Here is a 17683-nt window from a genome sequence, read left to right on the forward strand (position 1 = left end):
CTGTCTGTGTCTCTCTCTCCAAAAAATAACCCGCAGCAAGGCGAAAAGGCATGAGCCTACTCTGTAGAGACAGCTGGTCTCCGGCAAGAACAGGGACGCTTCAGTTACGAATCTATTCCCTCACCCTACGGGACAAGAAGGATAAAAAGGGTGGTATTAATAAAAGCTATACATATACGCTCCACAAAGGTATCATACAAGCTCTCAGGCTCCCAGCACCCGCTAGAACTATCCTCCTAAACACCCCGAAGTAGCGAAATGCTGATAACTCTCATCTCACCTTCAAACTCCAAACCTAGTAACAAAAAAATGAAAATACAATCAGCGACCCGCACGCTGAACTACTAGAAAGGATAGCAGTTGAGAAAATTCAAAAATCGACGACATGGATATCAAGAATGGGAGTTTTCCGGACAACAAGAATAAGAGGAAAATGAAGATATCAGATCAAAAAGAGTAATGGATCAACCAAACACAACCAGTGCCACAATCAGTATCACCCAATTTTCTCTGGTCGTCGCATGATGTAGTACGTCAACAGCGGCCGGAAGTCTTCCACAGACGAATTGACCATGGACCAAAAAGCATCTTCTGACTGGACCATATCGTACAGCTCCGGACAGAAATCAATTATCGCTCGCCGGACATCCGGCTGGGTACTCCTCAGGTTTTCGTTCGCAAATTTCCCGAGTCTTTCTAGTTCCGCTTGCGAAAGATATAGTTTTTGGTTATTTAGTCTGCGTAACAGGCCACTGAGGATGTAGCTACCCATAGCAACCATCCTGTAACTTTCGAAAGATCTCTCTTCCGTCTCGAGCAAGTCTAAAATTGCGTCTATGACCTGCGGAGGGTTGCAAGCGCTAACAATGTCTTCGGCTGTCTCCTCCAAACCACTGACAATATGGTTAGTCAATTCGTATTGTTTACGTGCTGTGATTATGGCCGTCATGACTCTAGGATAAAAGGCTGCAAACGCCTCCCGATTAATAACAAGCATTAGTCGGATGGTAACGAGCACTTGTGTCTTGAGGTCGAGAGAACGACCGGATGGAGCGCCTTTATCTCCATCTGGCTTTTCTAGCGCTTCCAATAGTGCCATTAAGATGTCTTCATATTTGGTGTCATCCTTGGATATAGACTCATGATATTTGATGAGGTTCTGGAATTTCCTATATCCATGAACATCTAAGGCACCTGTGCGAATTCGAGCCAATCCACGCGTGATCATATCCTGTGCTTTCACAGGATCCTTTGACCGTGGACTAAGGCTTCTTCGTCTTTCGGAGCCTTCGACTTTCTTCCATCGCCGGTGTGAATTTTCGCTGGATGGAGTAAGGATTGGGCTAGGTTGAAGCAAAGGGGTGTGCTCGGGTAATTGGTTGTGCTTCCGGTTAGGGACAGTTGTAGACTCGTTGAGCGGTAATTCTTCAAGCGGCATCACCTTTGCCTGGGACCCCGGCGTTTTCGGAACCGTATCACCTAGGACGATAGAGTGTTTAGAATGTGGAGACTGGGGGTCTTCGTAAACTTTCAAAATGCCTGGGGCTTGCGAATTTATAGCATCGATAATGGGGGACTGGTCAACGGGAGCTGGAATTTGTGACGCAGCCCCATCACTTTCGCCCCTTGAACGTCGGCTGTCGAGAGGAGTGCGAGGCAACATTGGCTCCTCGCTACTTCTTCGGGAACTATATGAAGGCGAGATGGGAATTCGCGAGGGAGGTGCTCCGTCGCTCGACTTACGGTTACGAGTAGGAGTGCCAAAAGCTCCTTTCAGAGGTGAACGCAGCGGAGACGCTGGCAAGGGCGTGCCATTCTCAATTCCCCTAGTAGGAGTACCCTGAAAAGCTTCTTCGGCCTTGTGATCTATTTTAACTTGGGAAGAGGCCACGCTGAAGTCCCCTTCCGTCCTTGAAGGACTCAGGATTGCGATTCTTGCTCTGGCAGCCGCCGACACAACGTCCGGCTCCGAAGGCCCCCTGCGGCGCATTTTGGGTGCCAGCGTCGCAGCTGGATCCGCTCTTTGCTTATCATTTGTCACATTTGCTGCGTTGTCCATTCTCGATTTAGGCCGAGCGAGTGTATTTCGCGAGCGTGGAGTTGTCATTAATTTTGACTTTGATTTCTGAGGGCTGTCTGATGGGCTTGACGCTTTGGATTGCGCGGTAGGAGCGGCAGATCTGCGAGAAGAATAGGGATCGGCGGTAGCAGGCCTTACTAGTTCTGGCCGTCGGGGACGAGATGCCGGTCGCATGGGAGCTGATGACAAAGATGCACTTTGCGATAATTTTTCCCCTGTTGGCACACGAATAGTGGAAGTGCCTGTCGGCCTACGAGGGGCAGGCCGGCCTGACTTTGGGTCGGGGAACGAGGACTGTGCAGATTCAGGCCGAGAAGGAACGTTACTTGATGCCGCTAAACGGGCTTTCTTCTGTGCATTAATGGCCTCTTTGAGACTTGATTTCGTAGAGTGAGGCTGACTTCCTCGAGAATCATCAAAGGATTGAGAGGCTACGCCACGGTGGGGGTTATTAGGATCCCGTTCCAAAAGGTTTTTCGATTTCTGTTCCAAAGCAGACATTATACTAAAATATGTGTGTTAGCATGGCCTTCTTGGAGGATATCGATTAGGTGTACTCACACATCGGCCCTTTCAGGCCAAACGCTGTAAAAAGCCCAAAAGGTCCCACGCATACTCTCTCTTACGCCTGGGTTAGGGTCACCTAGGCCTTTCTTGATACATTTTTCGATGAGATCCAGCCCTCCACTATGCTCGATTGACCCTTTGTGCTTGCCTTGTCGGATGATAATTGTTTTAATCCAACCTGTTGCGAATTGGCGCGGCTGGACATTTTTGTCTTGGCATGCTCCCCAGATGTGCTGTAAAATTCGAGCGGTGTATGAGACGTTCCCAATGATAACATCTACCGTAACGTTGCCATTTTGAGCGGTGATCTTTTTAAGCGCAGCACTGAGCTTGATCAGACTTTGGAGGAGGATTTCGACCATGGGATCAATGGCGGGACCACAAGTCCGAGCAATGTCTTGAAGTAAATAGCAACCCGCGGCTGAGAGGGTTGTACGCAGCGAGTTGGCAGTCTTCAAGATTCCATCCAGCACGCTTTTGATGCCCGCGAGATAATACTGTTGATAATCATGTGGAGCATTGCCTTTGGTCAATCTACGAAGCGTCATGATGCTCTTCTCACGGAGGATCCAATTTTGTTCCGACTCTTTCCCTTCAAAATGAGGGAGCATCTCACGAATACTATCGTCAAATTCCCGGTGCGAATTAATATAAAGCGGCTCAAACCCCTCCCCATCCGTTGTGTCTTGGCGTGGTGCTGGAAGGGATTCAGAGCTAGCCGTGTGAGATAAAGTTGGGTCCTTGCTAGAATGACCACTCCTCGTTGGCTTCGATTGACTCTTGAAGGCGGCATCAATTTTAGGAATATCTAAGCTAGAGTAAGCAGAACAGTCGCATCCCTTTAAACAATATTAAACGTACTGTGTACATCAGCGTTTGAGTGTGAGCGCATGGAAAGAACGGACTGCGAGCGCGGTACCTCCTCACGGCGATGAGAAAAACTGGTAGCAGGTCTAGTAATATCGGACCTTGACTGCGACTGAAATGAGGAAGACGTCTCGGAATCGGCAACGATATTGGCACCCAGGCTAGAAAGAATCGAGGTCGCAATTGACTTTCTCACGTTATTTTGGATGAGCTGCTTTTTCAGATCCGATATAGCTCGAGGCGGGGCACTCCTAAGAACAAATAAGTTGGCTGGTAATCCACCCGAAATCCAAGCTCATCACATACTGAAATAGCTCTATCACTGTCGACTTCGCCGTGTCTCTCACGACCCCGTCCGCGTCTTCGAGACAAGTAACGAGGGCCGGCACATAGATACGGAAGAGCAGACCATATTCGCGTGTCATCTAGAGGTATTACGGCGTCAGTCAACCTGTGCTAAGACCAAGAGCGCAAGATAAACCAATATAGCCCACATATCAATACCTTCGCGAGCCAGACCATGCTCGTTTCTTTTGCCCTGGCATTTTTACCGATCAAAGCCGCCCCGAGAACATGATGCTCTACGTCAGCTGAGGCGGCTGGCCAAAAGTCCGTAAAGGCTTGTGCAGCCTGAGATCGTATTCGTTCTTTGTGATCGCCCAGTCTTTCGAGCAGCAGCTGATAAGTGGCACGGCCTTGGAGCGCGATCGCTTCATGTTGCTCTTGAAGTGTAAGGCGCTTCAGCAAATGTCCAAGTGCAGAAAAACCGGCCGAAGAGAGAGAATAATGCTGTGAAGCGATCGCTAGTCGGAACGATTCGAATAGGGGGGAGATAGCTGCGTCTGGGACATGCTTTTGCTTGATTTCTGATTTGAGTTTCGCGAGAGTGGTGGTTTTGACATCGACGGAAACGTTGCCGTTTCGCAGCGTCGCCAGAAGCTCCGTTGCCCTTGCATCCATTGTCAAATGGCGGGGTTGGTGAATCTCATTGGAAACGGTGGTACTCGGAAATAATGGTTATCCAGGCGGAGCAGGGAAAGTAAAGCGGGGGTTCGATGACGGAGGGAGTGTGATCAAATAGTCAAAATTCCGCGTGGGGTAGGATATTACTTCAGGAGGATGGCGGGCAACCTGACACTAGCTAATATATGTCTGTTATCAGTTTATTGATGTTGAAACTGCCTTGAGCTTTTGCAGCAAAAAGATCGAAGCTAAAGGAATCAGGAGAGTGAGAGCCGTACCTAAAGTTTTAGGTTGGGGTTTCCGAAAATCACTGGTATCCTGCCGAACTGGCCCAGCAAACAAGAAGCGCCGGTCGATACGCCTGAACAGCGTGCAGTTATTGCTACTTCGCTCCTCTGGTGACCTCAGACACTGGCCAAACAATCCGGGTCGTCGTCGCAAAACAGTCGAAAGGTGCTGGTTGCCGAGTCGATCGGGGCTTGGCGGGCCGCCCTTGCTTAGTCAGGCCCTTCCGCGAATTGGCCAATTGGAGGGGGTTACTATGGCGGTGGTGGTCCGGAGCGGCCTCAAAAGAGCGCTGTTCTTTGCGAATAGATGGGCTTCGCTCGGTCTATGACTTTGATAAACAAACAAAAGGTGTTCATACGGCCCACGGAATGCGTTGAGTTAACTTAATTACTCATAATGCCTGACGGGTATCCATGGACCTTTGGTGCCCAAATTCCGTCGCAGGCCTTGACCAAACCACGGAGCCTCGGGACCCAGGGATTCCATGTTGGCCCAACGTTAATGTATGCTGGTATCCCGTCCTGTATCGTACATGCATATGTTGACGTCGTTGATGGAGAACTTCAAGGCCCAATTGGTCGTCAACGAAGCTGAAGATATGCGGCGTGTGTGAGGTATCCGTGAGAGTATGGAGTAACTCGCCACTCCTCCGTATGACCACCCTCTTCGACTCGAACAAACCGTGTCATCAGGTGCTTAACTAGTTAACTAGTTAGTGCCCCACCAACGGCTGCATTGGGGGAGAAAGACTATACGGAGTCGTCACCCACGCCACGCGCCCGCGCCCTGAAATGTAGCGGGCAGATAGATTCAAGGCCCATCTGTCTCCTTAATTTCTTGCTGGCCTTCGTCGATGTATTATTATTTGCTGGCTTCTCTTCAACATGTTTGCGCAATCCCCAATTGCCCAATATGACGACCAAGCAAACAAGGATAATAACAGACTGATACCGCATTCCAAGCTTCCATCACCTAAACTTCGACTTCATCTTCAAGATATCACTCATAAGTCCGCCAAAATTTTTCTTGAATGCATCCCCGATCCTTATGCGGTGCTCAAATCGGCTCTATCGAACATAATCACCTATCTCTATACGAGCCCAAGCCCAGAAACCTCCCAATCTTCCCGGCCATGCAAGGTCCATTTCAAACCATGTTTGCCCGGAACCCGGTCAGTCACAGTGATCATTCGTGACTTTTCTGGGGTAGCACACACCACTTCCATCGACCTTGACTCTGATCACAAAGAAATATATTTTTCCTTGTCGTACATCGCTCATGCCGCTACTTTTGAAGACACCAGGCGCGAGCTCGTCGGGGTCTTGACGCACGAGCTTGTGCACTGCTATCAACACACCTCTCCGCCAGACCACGACACAGCTCCCTACCCACCTTCAGGTCTGATAGAGGGCATAGCGGACTTTGTACGCTTGAAGGCTGGTTTGTCCCCGCCTCATTGGACCCGTCCACTTTGCAGTTCCGATCTCCCTGGTTCGTGGAATCAGGGATACCAGCATACTGCGTTTTTCTTGGAATGGATCGAAGATGTCAAGGTCGGATGTGGTGCTATCGGTATGTTAAATGATAGATTGTTCAGGACAGGATATGTCGGTGAAGGGGAGAATGCTGGCACATCCACTACCAAATCATTCTGGAAAGGGCTCTTCGGTGTTCCGGTCCTCGAACTCTGGGAAGACTATGGCCGGTACCTTGACAATAAAGGGGGGGAATGTTAATTTTGAACGTCGGAAGGAGTAGGCTACCTAATTCTTTCTTATATTCGGAAACATCTAACCAGATTCTTCAGGATGTATACTGGCCTGAATTTAACGGGGACAGTCTAATATCCATTACAACGTACTAAAGAAGTGCCTTTCGGAAAGGCGTGTCACAACTTCGATCCACCATGGGTTTTCTCCCATGCACCTACTCTCGCACTTCGCACTTTCTCCATGTCATCCCTTTCCTGTAAGCGGCCCAGTCGTTCCTTTTCGTTTTCCTCGTGTGACTCGAGGGTTTTCAATGTTTCTTTATATATCTCCTCCTTCAAGGAAGCGTATACTTTCGTCTGGCCGAGCTTGACTAAGGAACGGTCCTCGATGAATTTGAGTGCCACTTCGATCCCTCCGGTAGCATCGATAATGCCTGCCGAAAGGGCCTCTTTGGCGTCGAATCGCCGGCCTGCCGTGATCAAATCTCTCACAGCTGCGGGGTTTGCAACCTTTTGCTTTACGATGCTGGCCATGGGGGCCGGTAGCCAGGCGCCAAAATGGACTTCATTCAAGCACAGATACCCCCTGGTTGGATTTTGGAATCGGTAGTCATGCAGCAATGAGACGAACAGTCCACCTGCATATGCGTGCCCGTTAATAAGAGCGACGGTCGGCATTGGATACCTATTGGTTTGTTAGATCCAAATACTATATATATGTGCGATTCCTGAGGCAATGGCGACAGTGTGCACAGACGTAACAGCTCGTAGTGGTGGGATATCTTGGGCAAAGATAGTTTCATTCAAATCGAGTTACTGGCTCAGCAACAAGATAGGCATATAAAGACAAGGACTTACGTGAGAAGTTTCTTCCAAAAAGGCCAGTATACTTTTGCGAAAAAGTCCTCGGTTCCCATTGCATGTTCCAAATCTAACCCATTGCTATAAAACTTGGGAATTTTGCTTGTAGTCACAACCACACCGATGGGGTATTTCTCTTCTATAATATCAAGTGCAAGGCTGAAAGCGTCGATGAACGCGGTTGTCTGACGATTGTCCGGCGGAGAATCAAAAGACAGGAGATACACCCTGTCAGCAGGAGAGGTGCATTCGAAAGATCCGCCCATGGCGATGGGGATAGTGAAGAGAGACATGATCCAAAAACAATTAGATGAAGTTCGTTGAGTCCTATTGCTGGCTCTAGATGGTAATTATTTGGTGATGAAAGAAATGCTGGTTCCAGGCTCTCTCAAACCATGCGGATGCTTGTTAGAGTGGAGAGCATGCACAGCCACGGGAACGACTTCCAGTTCAATAATCGAGCCCAAAAACGCATCGAGGAAAATGAGGTATCTCCCAGCGGATTCGAAGATGGTTTTTTGTAGATTCAAGCTTCGATTATCCTGCCGTATGCTCGGTTCAACCGAGGCACATGAAGCTTGGTGATTTTCAATCACGAGACAATCCAAAAAAAAGGTCATACTTTGGGGAACGTTCGGCTTACACGCGGATCTATTTTATAATAAAGGTCTTTATAATTACTACAGAGCCATATGTGCTGTAGGTCCGTTGTTGATGCATTGGATAGTGTTTCTGATCCATTGCCTTTAAAGATCGCTATATTTCGGATCTTGGTTCTGACTCTCGAGAGAGCGAGCAAGATATAGACTCATGGAACACATCATTTCAGAGCGACACGCTAACAGGAAAGTCCCGTGGGGTTCTGAAAAACCAATTCTAGGGTCGTGAAGTGAGTTCGATCAAGAATCATGTTTCCATCGTCAAGACACATCTATGGAAATACCAGCGAGCATACTAAAGAGGCCCTTTTCCAGTAATGAGCAGAAATCGCGTTGCTCTCCCTTTCGAATGCTCTCGAGTATTGCCTTCGCCGGTTGGAGGATATCAACGTATGCGTGTATTGAAATCCGATACGGCAAATATATAACGAGTAAATTCAAGACAACAAACAACGCCGAATATTGTACAAAATGATAAACAAAGAAGCAAACCCAAATTCTCCTGTTGCCCCAATTGCTCTATGTCCTTTTCTTATACAATAATTTCACCGGGATCTACCATTGCCGGTTCCCATGGTTTGGCGTCACTCTCTTCCGTCGAACTCGGTACCCTCACTGTAAGGGGGCTATAAAGGTACCATCCCTTCAAGGCAGCCACAGCTGCTCTGAAACGAGCCTCTGTCAAACTGGGGCCAGATCCTTCGCCCAGCAGGTCTGCCCCGGAGAATATGCCCACCACAAAGACGGGGTGTCTGCTGAGACGGCCGGTTTCGCTGATAATCCTAGCGACCGGGCGCTCGAAACCTTCTCGAGCACATAGCTTGGTGAGATCTCTCGTGGGTTGGGCAAAGCTAAAAAGGTCAGCTACGGGAAGCTGACGACTCATAAAATGCTCTTTGAAAAATTGTTTCGCAACTGGGCGTCCACAGTGTAGGTAGATAGCACCCATGAGCGCTTGGACGAAAGTTGCATTCGCTTGAGTTGTTGGGACTCCTTCAACGCCGGGAGAGGGTTGTGACGGGCGCTCGCCGAACTCGTTATCGTACACAATCCTTGCGCTCACACCGCGATGGAGTGTGTGCCCGTTTTCGACCATATCTGTTTGTGGAGGCAGTCTTTTGAACTGAAGGAGCCCAGGGTCGACTTCACAGCCAGGCGCGGCGGCATGTTCAATACCCCATTCCTGACTTATAGCTGACAGGGCCTTGTGTCCCACGTACGCCCACACAGCAGCCCAGATTACGCCCATTGGCAGACGCGGATAGGTAGAGATAATGTGCTCGGAGGTATAGTAAGACAGGAGCTTGCTTCCCAGTACGGCAAAGGATTTGTTGTTGAATTGTAAAGAGGGATCAGCTGAGGAGTCCACCAGTGTTCTAGCAAGGGTTTGAAGCGGAAGTCTCTCGGGGAGGGAAAGTCGGGAATGCAGGGCGGCAAGTTTCGCGGACTTTAATGCCGCTTCTTGTGAGGGAGAAGGTATCGCAAAATCCAGATTATTACTTTGTTCATGTTCTGGCAGGGGCGGAGAGGGTGCGGAGGATTGGTGCCGTATGAGAGTTAGAAAAGACTGCGTGCTTCTGGTACAGGTCGGCTGCCTTATCCGCGGCGAAAGCACTGAACCGCTCCATCTCAGGAGCTGTAGCCTTTTCATTGGGGTCCGGTTGGGTGGTGATTCCTTTTTCGGCGGTAGATTGTGTCGTCGACTCTAATTGAAGCCGTACAGTGATAAGGACGGGCGGCCTGGATTTCTATCGCGATCGAAATCTTTGGATTGAAGAGAAAGCTTCCTGATTTTGCATGGGGTCAGGTGAGGGAGGCGCTAATGCTGAGACTATTCCCCTATGGGACTAGTGCAGATTGTCGCCGGAACCACCTGCGACAACCGACTTCTACGATGATGGAAGGCGATTTTCAAGAAACTAGCATTCCCCGCGAGCATTTCTGAGCTGCATTCCTGCCCTTCGTTCACAATGGGAGGAGGACCACGAGTTCGGTAAGGAAGCAACTCCAAATAACTGTTTAATTTGTCCAATTGCGTCCAAATTAACAGACCATACTTGCCTAGTTATCCCAAGCATGTCTGGTCTCCGGCCGGCGGCTGGTACTGCCAGCCTGCGAATTGGAAAGCCAACACAGCCATTATGGGTGCGGTAATCTTCGGAATATCGGCTATGGCATTCAGCTTGAGCGCTGAACGAGAATTTCGAACAAAGTTCCCTGAGCCGGGCAGGTTCTTCCCAAGCAGATGGTATGTTCTCTGGACCTCTACGGAAGGGAGACATTGTCGCTGACCCGTACAAATAGGTGGAGCAAACAAATTATCGAACACGAAAGACAACAATCGGCGAAGGAGTCCTCGTGATATCAACGGAAGTCTGATGGAGGTTTCTCACCAATTTCCTACATTCCCATGGCGTTCCCGCTTTCCTTAGAGACATATCTTTTTCGCTGAAATGATTGGATTCTATCTTTCTGAAACTGTATCATACATGTCCATAAATTGTTCCTTGTACAGGAGAAGACGGTCTGTATAATGTGACCCATTCCAATATTCGAGTCCATCGGCTGGCAATGAGATTTTGGGCATGCCTATCTGTTCGATGGCAAAACTAGCTGCCACAATAGCACAGATCAATGCAGCAGGAAGCTTTCCTTCATCACCCCATTTGTTTTGTATGTCCTGCCACGCTTTTGAACCACCAAGCATCTCATGTATGATGTTGAAGGGTGTACGACCGTGGCTCATGAGGCCCTGTGCCAGTGCCCCTAAGAATGTGTTTCCTGCGCCAGTTGGGTCCACTACATCCACAAATTTAAACGCGGGCAAATGCAACACCCCGTGTCGAGAAAAAGTGTAACAGCCATCTTTTCCAGCCCTAATAACAAGCGTTCCGTCGCCTGACGGGCCGATGCCCATTCGAACAATTGCCTCCGCCATTTCTCTATCTTCACCATTTCGGTTTTCCCATGTTGTCTTACCAAAGAATCGAGCTAGTTCGTTCTCATTGGGGCTGACCACATCAACATAACGAATAGCTTTGTAAAGGTTTTGCAGTTCCTCTTCACAACACCTATCGGGGACGGGTTCCCAGACGAAAATAGGTCTAGCAATGGTTCTAGAAGACTTGAAGTCAAGCCTTCTCAGGACGTCGGCCCTTCTTTCCAAAATGCCTTGGACGAGTTCACAGCAACGTAGTGGAGAGCAAACCATGTGAAATGTGTTTGACATCAACAAAGACCTTGTGAGCGAATTTTGATCCAGACGTAACTTGGGCGTCAAATACTTAAAGTCTGGAGAGAAATGAGCCTTACCAATCGGTCCCATCTCCAGGAGCAGCACAATCACCCACATCTTTTCTCGTTGGGACCATACCCATTCCAGCCCCTTGTAGAGAGACGATTTGGGTCTTCCCGAAATATACAATGCGTATCCCACGTTAATAATGTCTCTTTAATGGCTTCCGGGAAGTCAGAGCCGCAGTCAACAATCCAGCCTACAGAGTTTGAATATTCTTTTCCGGCAACAAGACGGGCCCCCAGAGCTGCATATGCCCCGGCCCCGCCAATAATATCTTTCACTGGCGCTGCTGGGGCTTCGAACTCGATTTCATCTGCGGTTCAACCACGTTAGTCCTGCAAATACAAAACGAAGCGCGGGTGACTGGACTCACCAATTATAAACATCCCAAGGGTGCAAAAGTCAATTTGCGGCTCTGAGGCAGAAAGCCGGCTACACCGTGTATCGACCATCAAAGCGGTTGCCTGTATGCGATCTCTGGAAATATGTAGATGCCTATAGTCTCCGTCTCTGGTGGTGGTGACGAACAAACCAATATTACCGTCGTACGAAGGATTACGGGAAGTTGGTCCCATCCGCAGTATTATTACCAAGCTATGACGATCGACGTGCCTCATGTGCAACTCCTGAAGACCTCCTGGTTGACCCGTTCGTTTGCAAGAGCAGACCACACCATACGAATCCTCCCAAAGCCAAGGGAACTGAAGATATTGCAGAGGGCCTGGACATAACCCCTCTCAGCTGTCATTGCTAGCTCTCTATCGTCGTCCAAACCAATTATCTAGTCAACTTCACTGTACGCCGTGAGACTGCGCGAGTCAAAGGATACCTCGCATCCCTCGCAACCATGAGTTCCAACAGTCATATGCATAATTTTACTACTCTCATTAAGCGGTATGTGTACTCTATCTGTGATTTTCCTGAAATTGCAGAGTTTTTGCTGATGTGATCTGGTTTCAGGCTCGAAGCCGCAACCTCTCGCCTAGAGGATATGGCCAGCTCGGTCGAGGGTCCAAGCTCCACCACTCATCCTATCCCAGAAGCTATTCAAACCGCTCCGTCGCAACAAGCACTGCAGAAGGCTCCTCCACCGCCCCCTTCTGCTGAGGTACTCCCAAGATCGATTGAAGCATTCGACGAGCTCATCAACAAGGAAGTGAAGCCTTTTGTGGACATCGCTCAGAAGATTGGAGATGCGGTTGCGGAACAGGTAGGCTAGAACCCCCTATGGGCTGAAAAATATTACGATTGGTCTAAATTATCTCCTTTAGTCGAAAGCAGTACTTCAAGCCTTCGAGGCGGAAAGGAAGTATCTGCTCGTATCAACAAAAGCTAAAAAGCCCGACCGCCAGCCTCCGGAGCTCCTGACCGAGCTGCAGAGAGCATCGGATGAGATTGATAATATCCGAGACAGCAACAGACCCTCTCCTTTGTTCAACCACCTCAGTGCAGTGTCGGAGGGAGTAATGTCGATGGGATGGTTTTTTGAGAGCCGACCTGCAGAATTTGTTACCGAGATATTGGGTGGCGCTCAATTTTACGGAAATAGAGTGCTCACTGAGTATAAAGAGAAGTAAGGATTCCCTCCAGTTTCTATGTTTCAAAAAGGTTAACGTGGTTGCCTGCTTGCAGAGATAAAACCCACATCTCCTATATCCAAGCTTACTACAACATTTTCAAATCCCTCATTGCTTATATTAGAGAATATTTCCCGAGAGGCGTGACGTGGAATAACAAAGATGGTGTTGATGTTATTGATGCCCTAAAACAGGTCTCGTCCGCCGCACCGCCTGCGGGTGGCGCCGCTGCTCCTCCCCCTCCACCATTGCCTAACCTTGAGCTTTTGGGTGTCCCACCACCTCCGCCTCCTGGTGCTGCTCCAACTCTCAAAACATCCTCCAACAATGATATGTCTGCAGTTTTTGAACAATTGAACCAGGGTTCCGCAATTACTTCAAGTCTACGCAAAGTTGACAAATCTGAGATGACGCATAAGAACCCGAGTCTACGAGCCACCTCTCTAGTTCCTGACCGCGGCTCGCAATCGCCAACGGCTCGTGGCAAGTCTCCTGCACCAAGCAAGAAACCTAAGCCTGAGAGTATGCGAGCCAAGAAGCCACCACGAAAGCATCTCGATGGCAACAAATGGTTTATCGAACATTACGACAGCCCTGAGGGTGTCATAGAGATTTCTGCTCAACTGACTCAATCCATTCTTATCTCTCGTTGCAACAAGACTGTCATCAAAGTCAGCAACAAGGCCAACGCGATCTCGATCGATAACTGCAACGGGGTTTCCATCATTGTCGACTCTCTTGTGAGCAGCTTGGATGTTATCAAGTCCCCGAAGTTTGCCCTCCAGATTGATGGAGTTGCACCCACCGTAATGCTGGATCAGGTAGATGGTGGAACTATCTACCTTAGTCAATCTAGCTTAGGGACGGAAATATTAACCAGCAAATGCACGAGCGTTAATATTGTCCTACCACCTAAGGAGGGTATTGAAGATGCAGATGCTAAGGAATGTCCGGTTCCAGAGCAAATCCGAAGCTATGTCAAGGATGGTGTATTGGTCAATGAAATTGTTGAACATGCGGGATAATGGGTTTCAGTCGACGGCCTATCATTCGGCAGGATGCATGCCCATTCCCCCCCACTCCCTCGGGGGACGGGACGGGCGAAAGTCTCTTATACACAACTGGACAATTTTGGTATGGTTCCTGGTGAAAATGGCTAGGTTTGGCCTGTACTTCCATCTCATGCACATTTTCTGCTGGTTTACATTGGTGTATAGAACAAGAAGGGTGCGAACAGCAAAAAATCTTAGACAGGATTACATCTTGTTTCTAGTGTTAACTACTACCGAAACCTATGGGTGACTACCACAAGTATTATGGCTACCAAGCTAGTTTAGAATGAGTCCTAGGTCAGCTATCACCCACTCCCCAGTGACTGTAATTCATATACGATACTTTTCCAAACAACCAGGACTAAAAGGGACTATCATTGTCCATTAGTGGGTATAGAGCAGAGTAAAATCCAACAAGTATTCACAGAATCCTGACACCGTAGAACACCAAAAGACCAATATTCAAAGCATGTATCCCAGAGCCGCGAGTAGAGTTATCGATTCTCAGATGAGCTATTGTGACGAATAAATATCATAAGACGGGGTAACTAAGGGGCGTAAAGTATAGGTTGTCGTAAGCTGGTCAATTATATTTCTGGATCTGGAAGTTCCTGCTTCGTTTCATTAAAATTGCGCAGTTTTTGCGCCAACAGGCTCTCAACACCGTTGTGCGCGTAGCCTAGCGGTCGGGTCTGTTTGACGTAGCCAGCGTCACTTTCTCGCAGACTACACGTCTCCTCCTGCGTGTCTGACCTGGACATATATGCTCGTATCTGCGGGGGGGATGGCTCGAAGCGTGGGAATGATACGCCCGCCAGAGATTGTGATGGGGAAGATCCAAGGACATATCTGCCTTCTGGTATATAATCGGGGTCAATCGCCATTATCATTTCACGTGGTGCAATAGGATTTGTTCCGTTAGGGAACATCGATGGAGCTGACGGTTGAGGGGTAGGTAGAGGAGCGCCGAATTGTGTTGTTTTGGAGGGGAGGCGTTCTCCTGCGTCGACTGAGCCCTGCAGTCTAAATCCAGGACCATCACTTTTCCTCCTCAATGGGGGTTCCATCTTCATGCTAGCACTAGTGTCCTTCACCAGTTTATAGGGGCTATACCGAGGCTCAGGATAATGCACTTCGTTGCGCAGCTTCTCTTTACCATCTGGAACTCGATTTGCAAAGACAACACGAATCCCAGAGTAAAGATAGAAGCGGCCCTTTGATGGGCAACAGATGTTGACGTGAATGAGGTACCTGAGGACTGGCTTATCGTCAGCGCTGCCGCCAGGGCCTTGTGAGCTTTCCGCTATGCTGCTATCGAGAACCGTCCCTGATGTCAAGGGCGAGTCCACGGCAGGGCCGATGGAGTAGCTTCTTTGTCGAACAAAGGTCTTCGTTCCAGGTTCCATCCCTTCAAGGTCGTATGGAACGAGAAACAGCTTCACGGCTGTCTTGTTGGGATTCTTTATTACAATCTGCAACTGACCTTGCTGTGGGATTCGGTAGCAGCCACCAGGCGGACACTTGGGAGACTGCGGTCGACGCGACTTCTTTTCCCGAACCCGTCGCTCTTGCGGCGATGATTGGGTCTTTTGGGGAATGCGCTCCTCGTTTGCGTGAGTTGGGAAAGGATTTCTAGGGGGTATCGTTGTCTGCCTGAAACTTTTCCTAGGCGGTCGAACTTCGCCGGGAAACGAGTTTTCGATATCGATGTACCCAACATACGGGCTTGGGCTATCGTCTGAGATAGTCCTTCCACCGCTCGATGTAGGATAGCTATAAAAAACGGCAGGAAACAACACTGTCACATGGGGTGGACATTTCAAATTAGCCTTGCATTGACCTCTTCCCAGCACTCCAACCTGGGCAGTGAAGTCAAGTGGCTTTGACGGAGACATAGACATTCTGCCTCGAAGAATAGATTCTTCAAAAGATCCAACCATAGATGCATGGTGTAATGGGGCTGCATCTGACGACTGAGAAGGACGTCTGATACGGGACAAGAAAGAATTCTGAGGAGACGACGCTGGCTGAAGTGTGAATCCAGAGGTTAGGGATCTCCGTGGCCGGTGTCCCTGATGTGAGAATACCCCTTCTCGGTGGTTGAAACCGGGCGATGTTCCATAGCCATGGCCCCAGCTGTGGATGTGCTGTGATGTTTGAAAAGCTTCGGGCGGCAGTGTCCGCCGGCGATTCGCTTTTTCCAAGCATGGAGACAAGTCAAGCGAATCAATGCTGTGGGGCATATCGAGGTCAGGATTGTTGGCTTGGTGTACAAGGGGGCTTGTGGGTGGCTTAAGCACATAGTTTGCAGAAAACGAGCTGACTGAGGGAGGCCTTAATCGACCAAGCGATGGGACAGGCCGTATGGCGGGCATTGGTGATGACTCCTCTTGAAATGATAAAGACTTTAGTCGTGACTCAGGCGAACCTAAATACCATGGGGCCGGTGGTGACGTCGATAGTACCTGATAACCGGACTGGCCATCAAGGTTGCCCTCTTGCAGCTTTTCTGGGGATTCTGGTGAATGCTCACGAAAATCACCAGAATGTAGTGCTGAGCGCGGACGTTCGATCTCTATAGGAGAATCCAGTAATGGGCCACATCGACTTTGACTTCGCGAGCACCGCTCTGGAGACTCCGATCCCTCCTCATTTGATGGTGAGAGAGACAGTCTCTCTCTTTTTTGCAATTCTTCAAGTCTAGTCTGAGGATCATCTCCATGTATTGCGAAGTATTCCTCCAGCTTTTTCCAATCCAAAATGTTAGCACCATTCTGCCAGATGAACGTGGAGAGGTTCCTCAAAGCTCGTGTCCAATAAGCCGGTCAGACGGACAAGTAGAACACTTTTTCGCTTCCTCTCCTTCAATCCGGGAAGATGGACTGCTTTGCACACTTGAATAGACTCAAAAGGGCCACTGGGGACGTAAAAAGTGCATCAAAGCGCTGTATATGTGGTGTTACTTACTGAGCGACTGGGCACCCACGTAGGGCTCTCTCCTCGTTTAATACGCTGAATTAATTCTTCTCGACTACTCGTGCGAAGAGTTGGCCGATTTTCTGACTCCATCCTGGATTCTCGCGGCGTGATATCAGTCATAACTTTGTTGTGCCGGCCGTTAAGCTCTATATCAGCTGGACACTGTATATAACTGCGGTCATCAGGCCATGGCGGATCGGAGCAGTCTCTCTGGCGATCTGGATCCTGAAAAATGGGCATGTTGGCGGGATAAAATAGTCCATCCAAACACTGCAAAAGAAAAGTGAACCGTAAACGGGCGGGTAAAACGTGGCAGGCTCGTCAGTGCCGGAATGACGGAGTTATCCTCAGAGTGCCAGGGAGTGAAGTGGCACCGGTGGCGGGGATGCGGGTGGATCGAGGTAAGCGTATTGCGGTGAAGCCAGCGCCCGCCAGCAGCAATCTTGGACAGTGATTAGTTATTGCTTTTTTGCTTTCGGCTTGGGCGCCAGAGGACGGGCCAGTCTGTATTAACGTCACATTTTATTTCAGGGCCATCCGCGATTGCGTCCTGAATGCGACCAGGGCCGTGTCGAGTCAAATGTGTTTCGTGATCTTTTAGGAGCTCTACTCCGTAACTTGTTACCCACAAATGAACCAAATTCTTTTTTAGCCATCCGAAACACTTCCCTACCCTTCCTATCTAACAAATTAGCTCATTATCTGGGCTGCAGCCAAACGTTTTCCCTCTCGGCGCAAAGATCCCGTCTTTTTGACAGAATTTTACTCACGGAACCAGAAC

The 17683-nt window shown here is 49.1% G+C and overlaps 8 protein-coding genes across 8 annotated transcripts; 3 read left to right on the plus strand and 5 right to left on the minus strand.

The window, feature by feature from the left end:
* Positions 1-76: 76 nt before the first annotated feature.
* STU1 (suppressor of tub2 mutation) lies at positions 77-4909 on the minus strand. The gene is made up of 6 exons (XM_003070018.2): positions 4756-4909; positions 4019-4655; positions 3821-3939; positions 3509-3765; positions 2642-3455; positions 77-2585 (listed from the first exon to the last, which is right to left on the minus strand). The coding sequence occupies exons 2-6, from the start codon at positions 4472-4474 to the stop codon at positions 497-499; spliced, it is 3735 nt and encodes a 1244-aa protein (XP_003070064.2). The 5' UTR covers positions 4475-4655; positions 4756-4909; the 3' UTR covers positions 77-496.
* Positions 4910-5502: 593 nt separating this feature from the next.
* Positions 5503-6814, plus strand: D8B26_005965 (uncharacterized protein). Its single transcript, XM_003070017.2, has 2 exons — positions 5503-6519; positions 6573-6814. The coding sequence occupies exon 1, from the start codon at positions 5650-5652 to the stop codon at positions 6499-6501; it is 852 nt and encodes a 283-aa protein (XP_003070063.2). The 5' UTR covers positions 5503-5649; the 3' UTR covers positions 6502-6519; positions 6573-6814.
* D8B26_005966 (uncharacterized protein) lies at positions 6654-7838 on the minus strand (the record flags this gene model as incomplete). Its single annotated transcript, XM_003070016.2, has 2 exons — positions 7335-7838; positions 6654-7161 (listed from the first exon to the last, which is right to left on the minus strand). The coding sequence occupies exons 1-2, from the start codon at positions 7628-7630 to the stop codon at positions 6654-6656; spliced, it is 804 nt and encodes a 267-aa protein (XP_003070062.2). The 5' UTR covers positions 7631-7838.
* A 690-nt stretch (positions 7839-8528) lies between these two features.
* On the minus strand, positions 8529-9647 carry D8B26_005967 (mitochondrial 54S ribosomal protein mL44; the record flags this gene model as incomplete). The annotated part of the gene is made up of 1 exon (XM_003070015.2): positions 8529-9647. One exon carries the CDS (start codon positions 9645-9647, stop codon positions 8529-8531), a length of 1119 nt encoding a protein of 372 aa, XP_003070061.1.
* Positions 9648-9966: 319 nt separating this feature from the next.
* D8B26_005968 (uncharacterized protein) lies at positions 9967-10358 on the plus strand (the record flags this gene model as incomplete). Its single annotated transcript, XM_003070014.2, has 3 exons — positions 9967-9989; positions 10062-10244; positions 10301-10358. The coding sequence occupies 3 exons, from the start codon at positions 9967-9969 to the stop codon at positions 10356-10358; spliced, it is 264 nt and encodes an 87-aa protein (XP_003070060.1).
* Positions 10359-10460: 102 nt separating this feature from the next.
* Positions 10461-11869, minus strand: D8B26_005969 (uncharacterized protein; the record flags this gene model as incomplete). Its single annotated transcript, XM_003070013.2, has 3 exons — positions 10461-11287; positions 11347-11607; positions 11668-11869. The coding sequence occupies 3 exons, from the start codon at positions 11867-11869 to the stop codon at positions 10461-10463; spliced, it is 1290 nt and encodes a 429-aa protein (XP_003070059.2).
* An 82-nt stretch (positions 11870-11951) lies between these two features.
* On the plus strand, positions 11952-15085 carry D8B26_005970 (uncharacterized protein). Its single transcript, XM_003070012.2, has 4 exons — positions 11952-12188; positions 12255-12504; positions 12566-12867; positions 12927-15085. The coding sequence occupies exons 1-4, from the start codon at positions 12142-12144 to the stop codon at positions 13894-13896; spliced, it is 1569 nt and encodes a 522-aa protein (XP_003070058.2). The 5' UTR covers positions 11952-12141; the 3' UTR covers positions 13897-15085.
* D8B26_005971 (uncharacterized protein) lies at positions 14511-17142 on the minus strand (the record flags this gene model as incomplete). Its single annotated transcript, XM_003070011.2, has 2 exons — positions 14511-16667; positions 16891-17142. 2 exons carry the CDS (start codon positions 17140-17142, stop codon positions 14511-14513), a joined length of 2409 nt encoding a protein of 802 aa, XP_003070057.2.
* Between the last annotated feature and the right edge of the window lie 541 nt (positions 17143-17683).

Source organism: Coccidioides posadasii, chromosome 3 (genome assembly GCF_018416015.2).
Source record: "Coccidioides posadasii str. Silveira chromosome 3, complete sequence".
In the NCBI taxonomy this organism is placed as follows: Eukaryota; Fungi; Ascomycota; class Eurotiomycetes; order Onygenales; family Onygenaceae; genus Coccidioides; species Coccidioides posadasii.

Excerpts from the sequence above, each read along its gene's own strand:
- STU1 (XM_003070018.2), bottom strand. The coding sequence starts at position 4,474 with ATGGATGCAAGGGCAACGGAGCTTCTGGCGACGCTGCGAAACGGCAAC. Across the intron at positions 3,940-4,018 it reads GCATGGTCTGGCTCGCGAAG|ATGACACGCGAATATGGTCT; the intron begins GTATTGATATGT and ends TAATACCTCTAG. Across the intron at positions 3,766-3,820 it reads ACAGTGATAGAGCTATTTCA|GAGTGCCCCGCCTCGAGCTA; the intron begins GTATGTGATGAG and ends ATTTGTTCTTAG.
- D8B26_005965 (XM_003070017.2), top strand. The coding sequence starts at position 5,650 with ATGTTTGCGCAATCCCCAATTGCCCAATATGACGACCAAGCAAACAAG.
- D8B26_005970 (XM_003070012.2), top strand. The coding sequence starts at position 12,142 with ATGAGTTCCAACAGTCATATGCATAATTTTACTACTCTCATTAAGCG. Across the intron at positions 12,189-12,254 it reads TTTACTACTCTCATTAAGCG|GCTCGAAGCCGCAACCTCTC; the intron begins GTATGTGTACTC and ends ATCTGGTTTCAG. Across the intron at positions 12,505-12,565 it reads GAGATGCGGTTGCGGAACAG|TCGAAAGCAGTACTTCAAGC; the intron begins GTAGGCTAGAAC and ends TATCTCCTTTAG.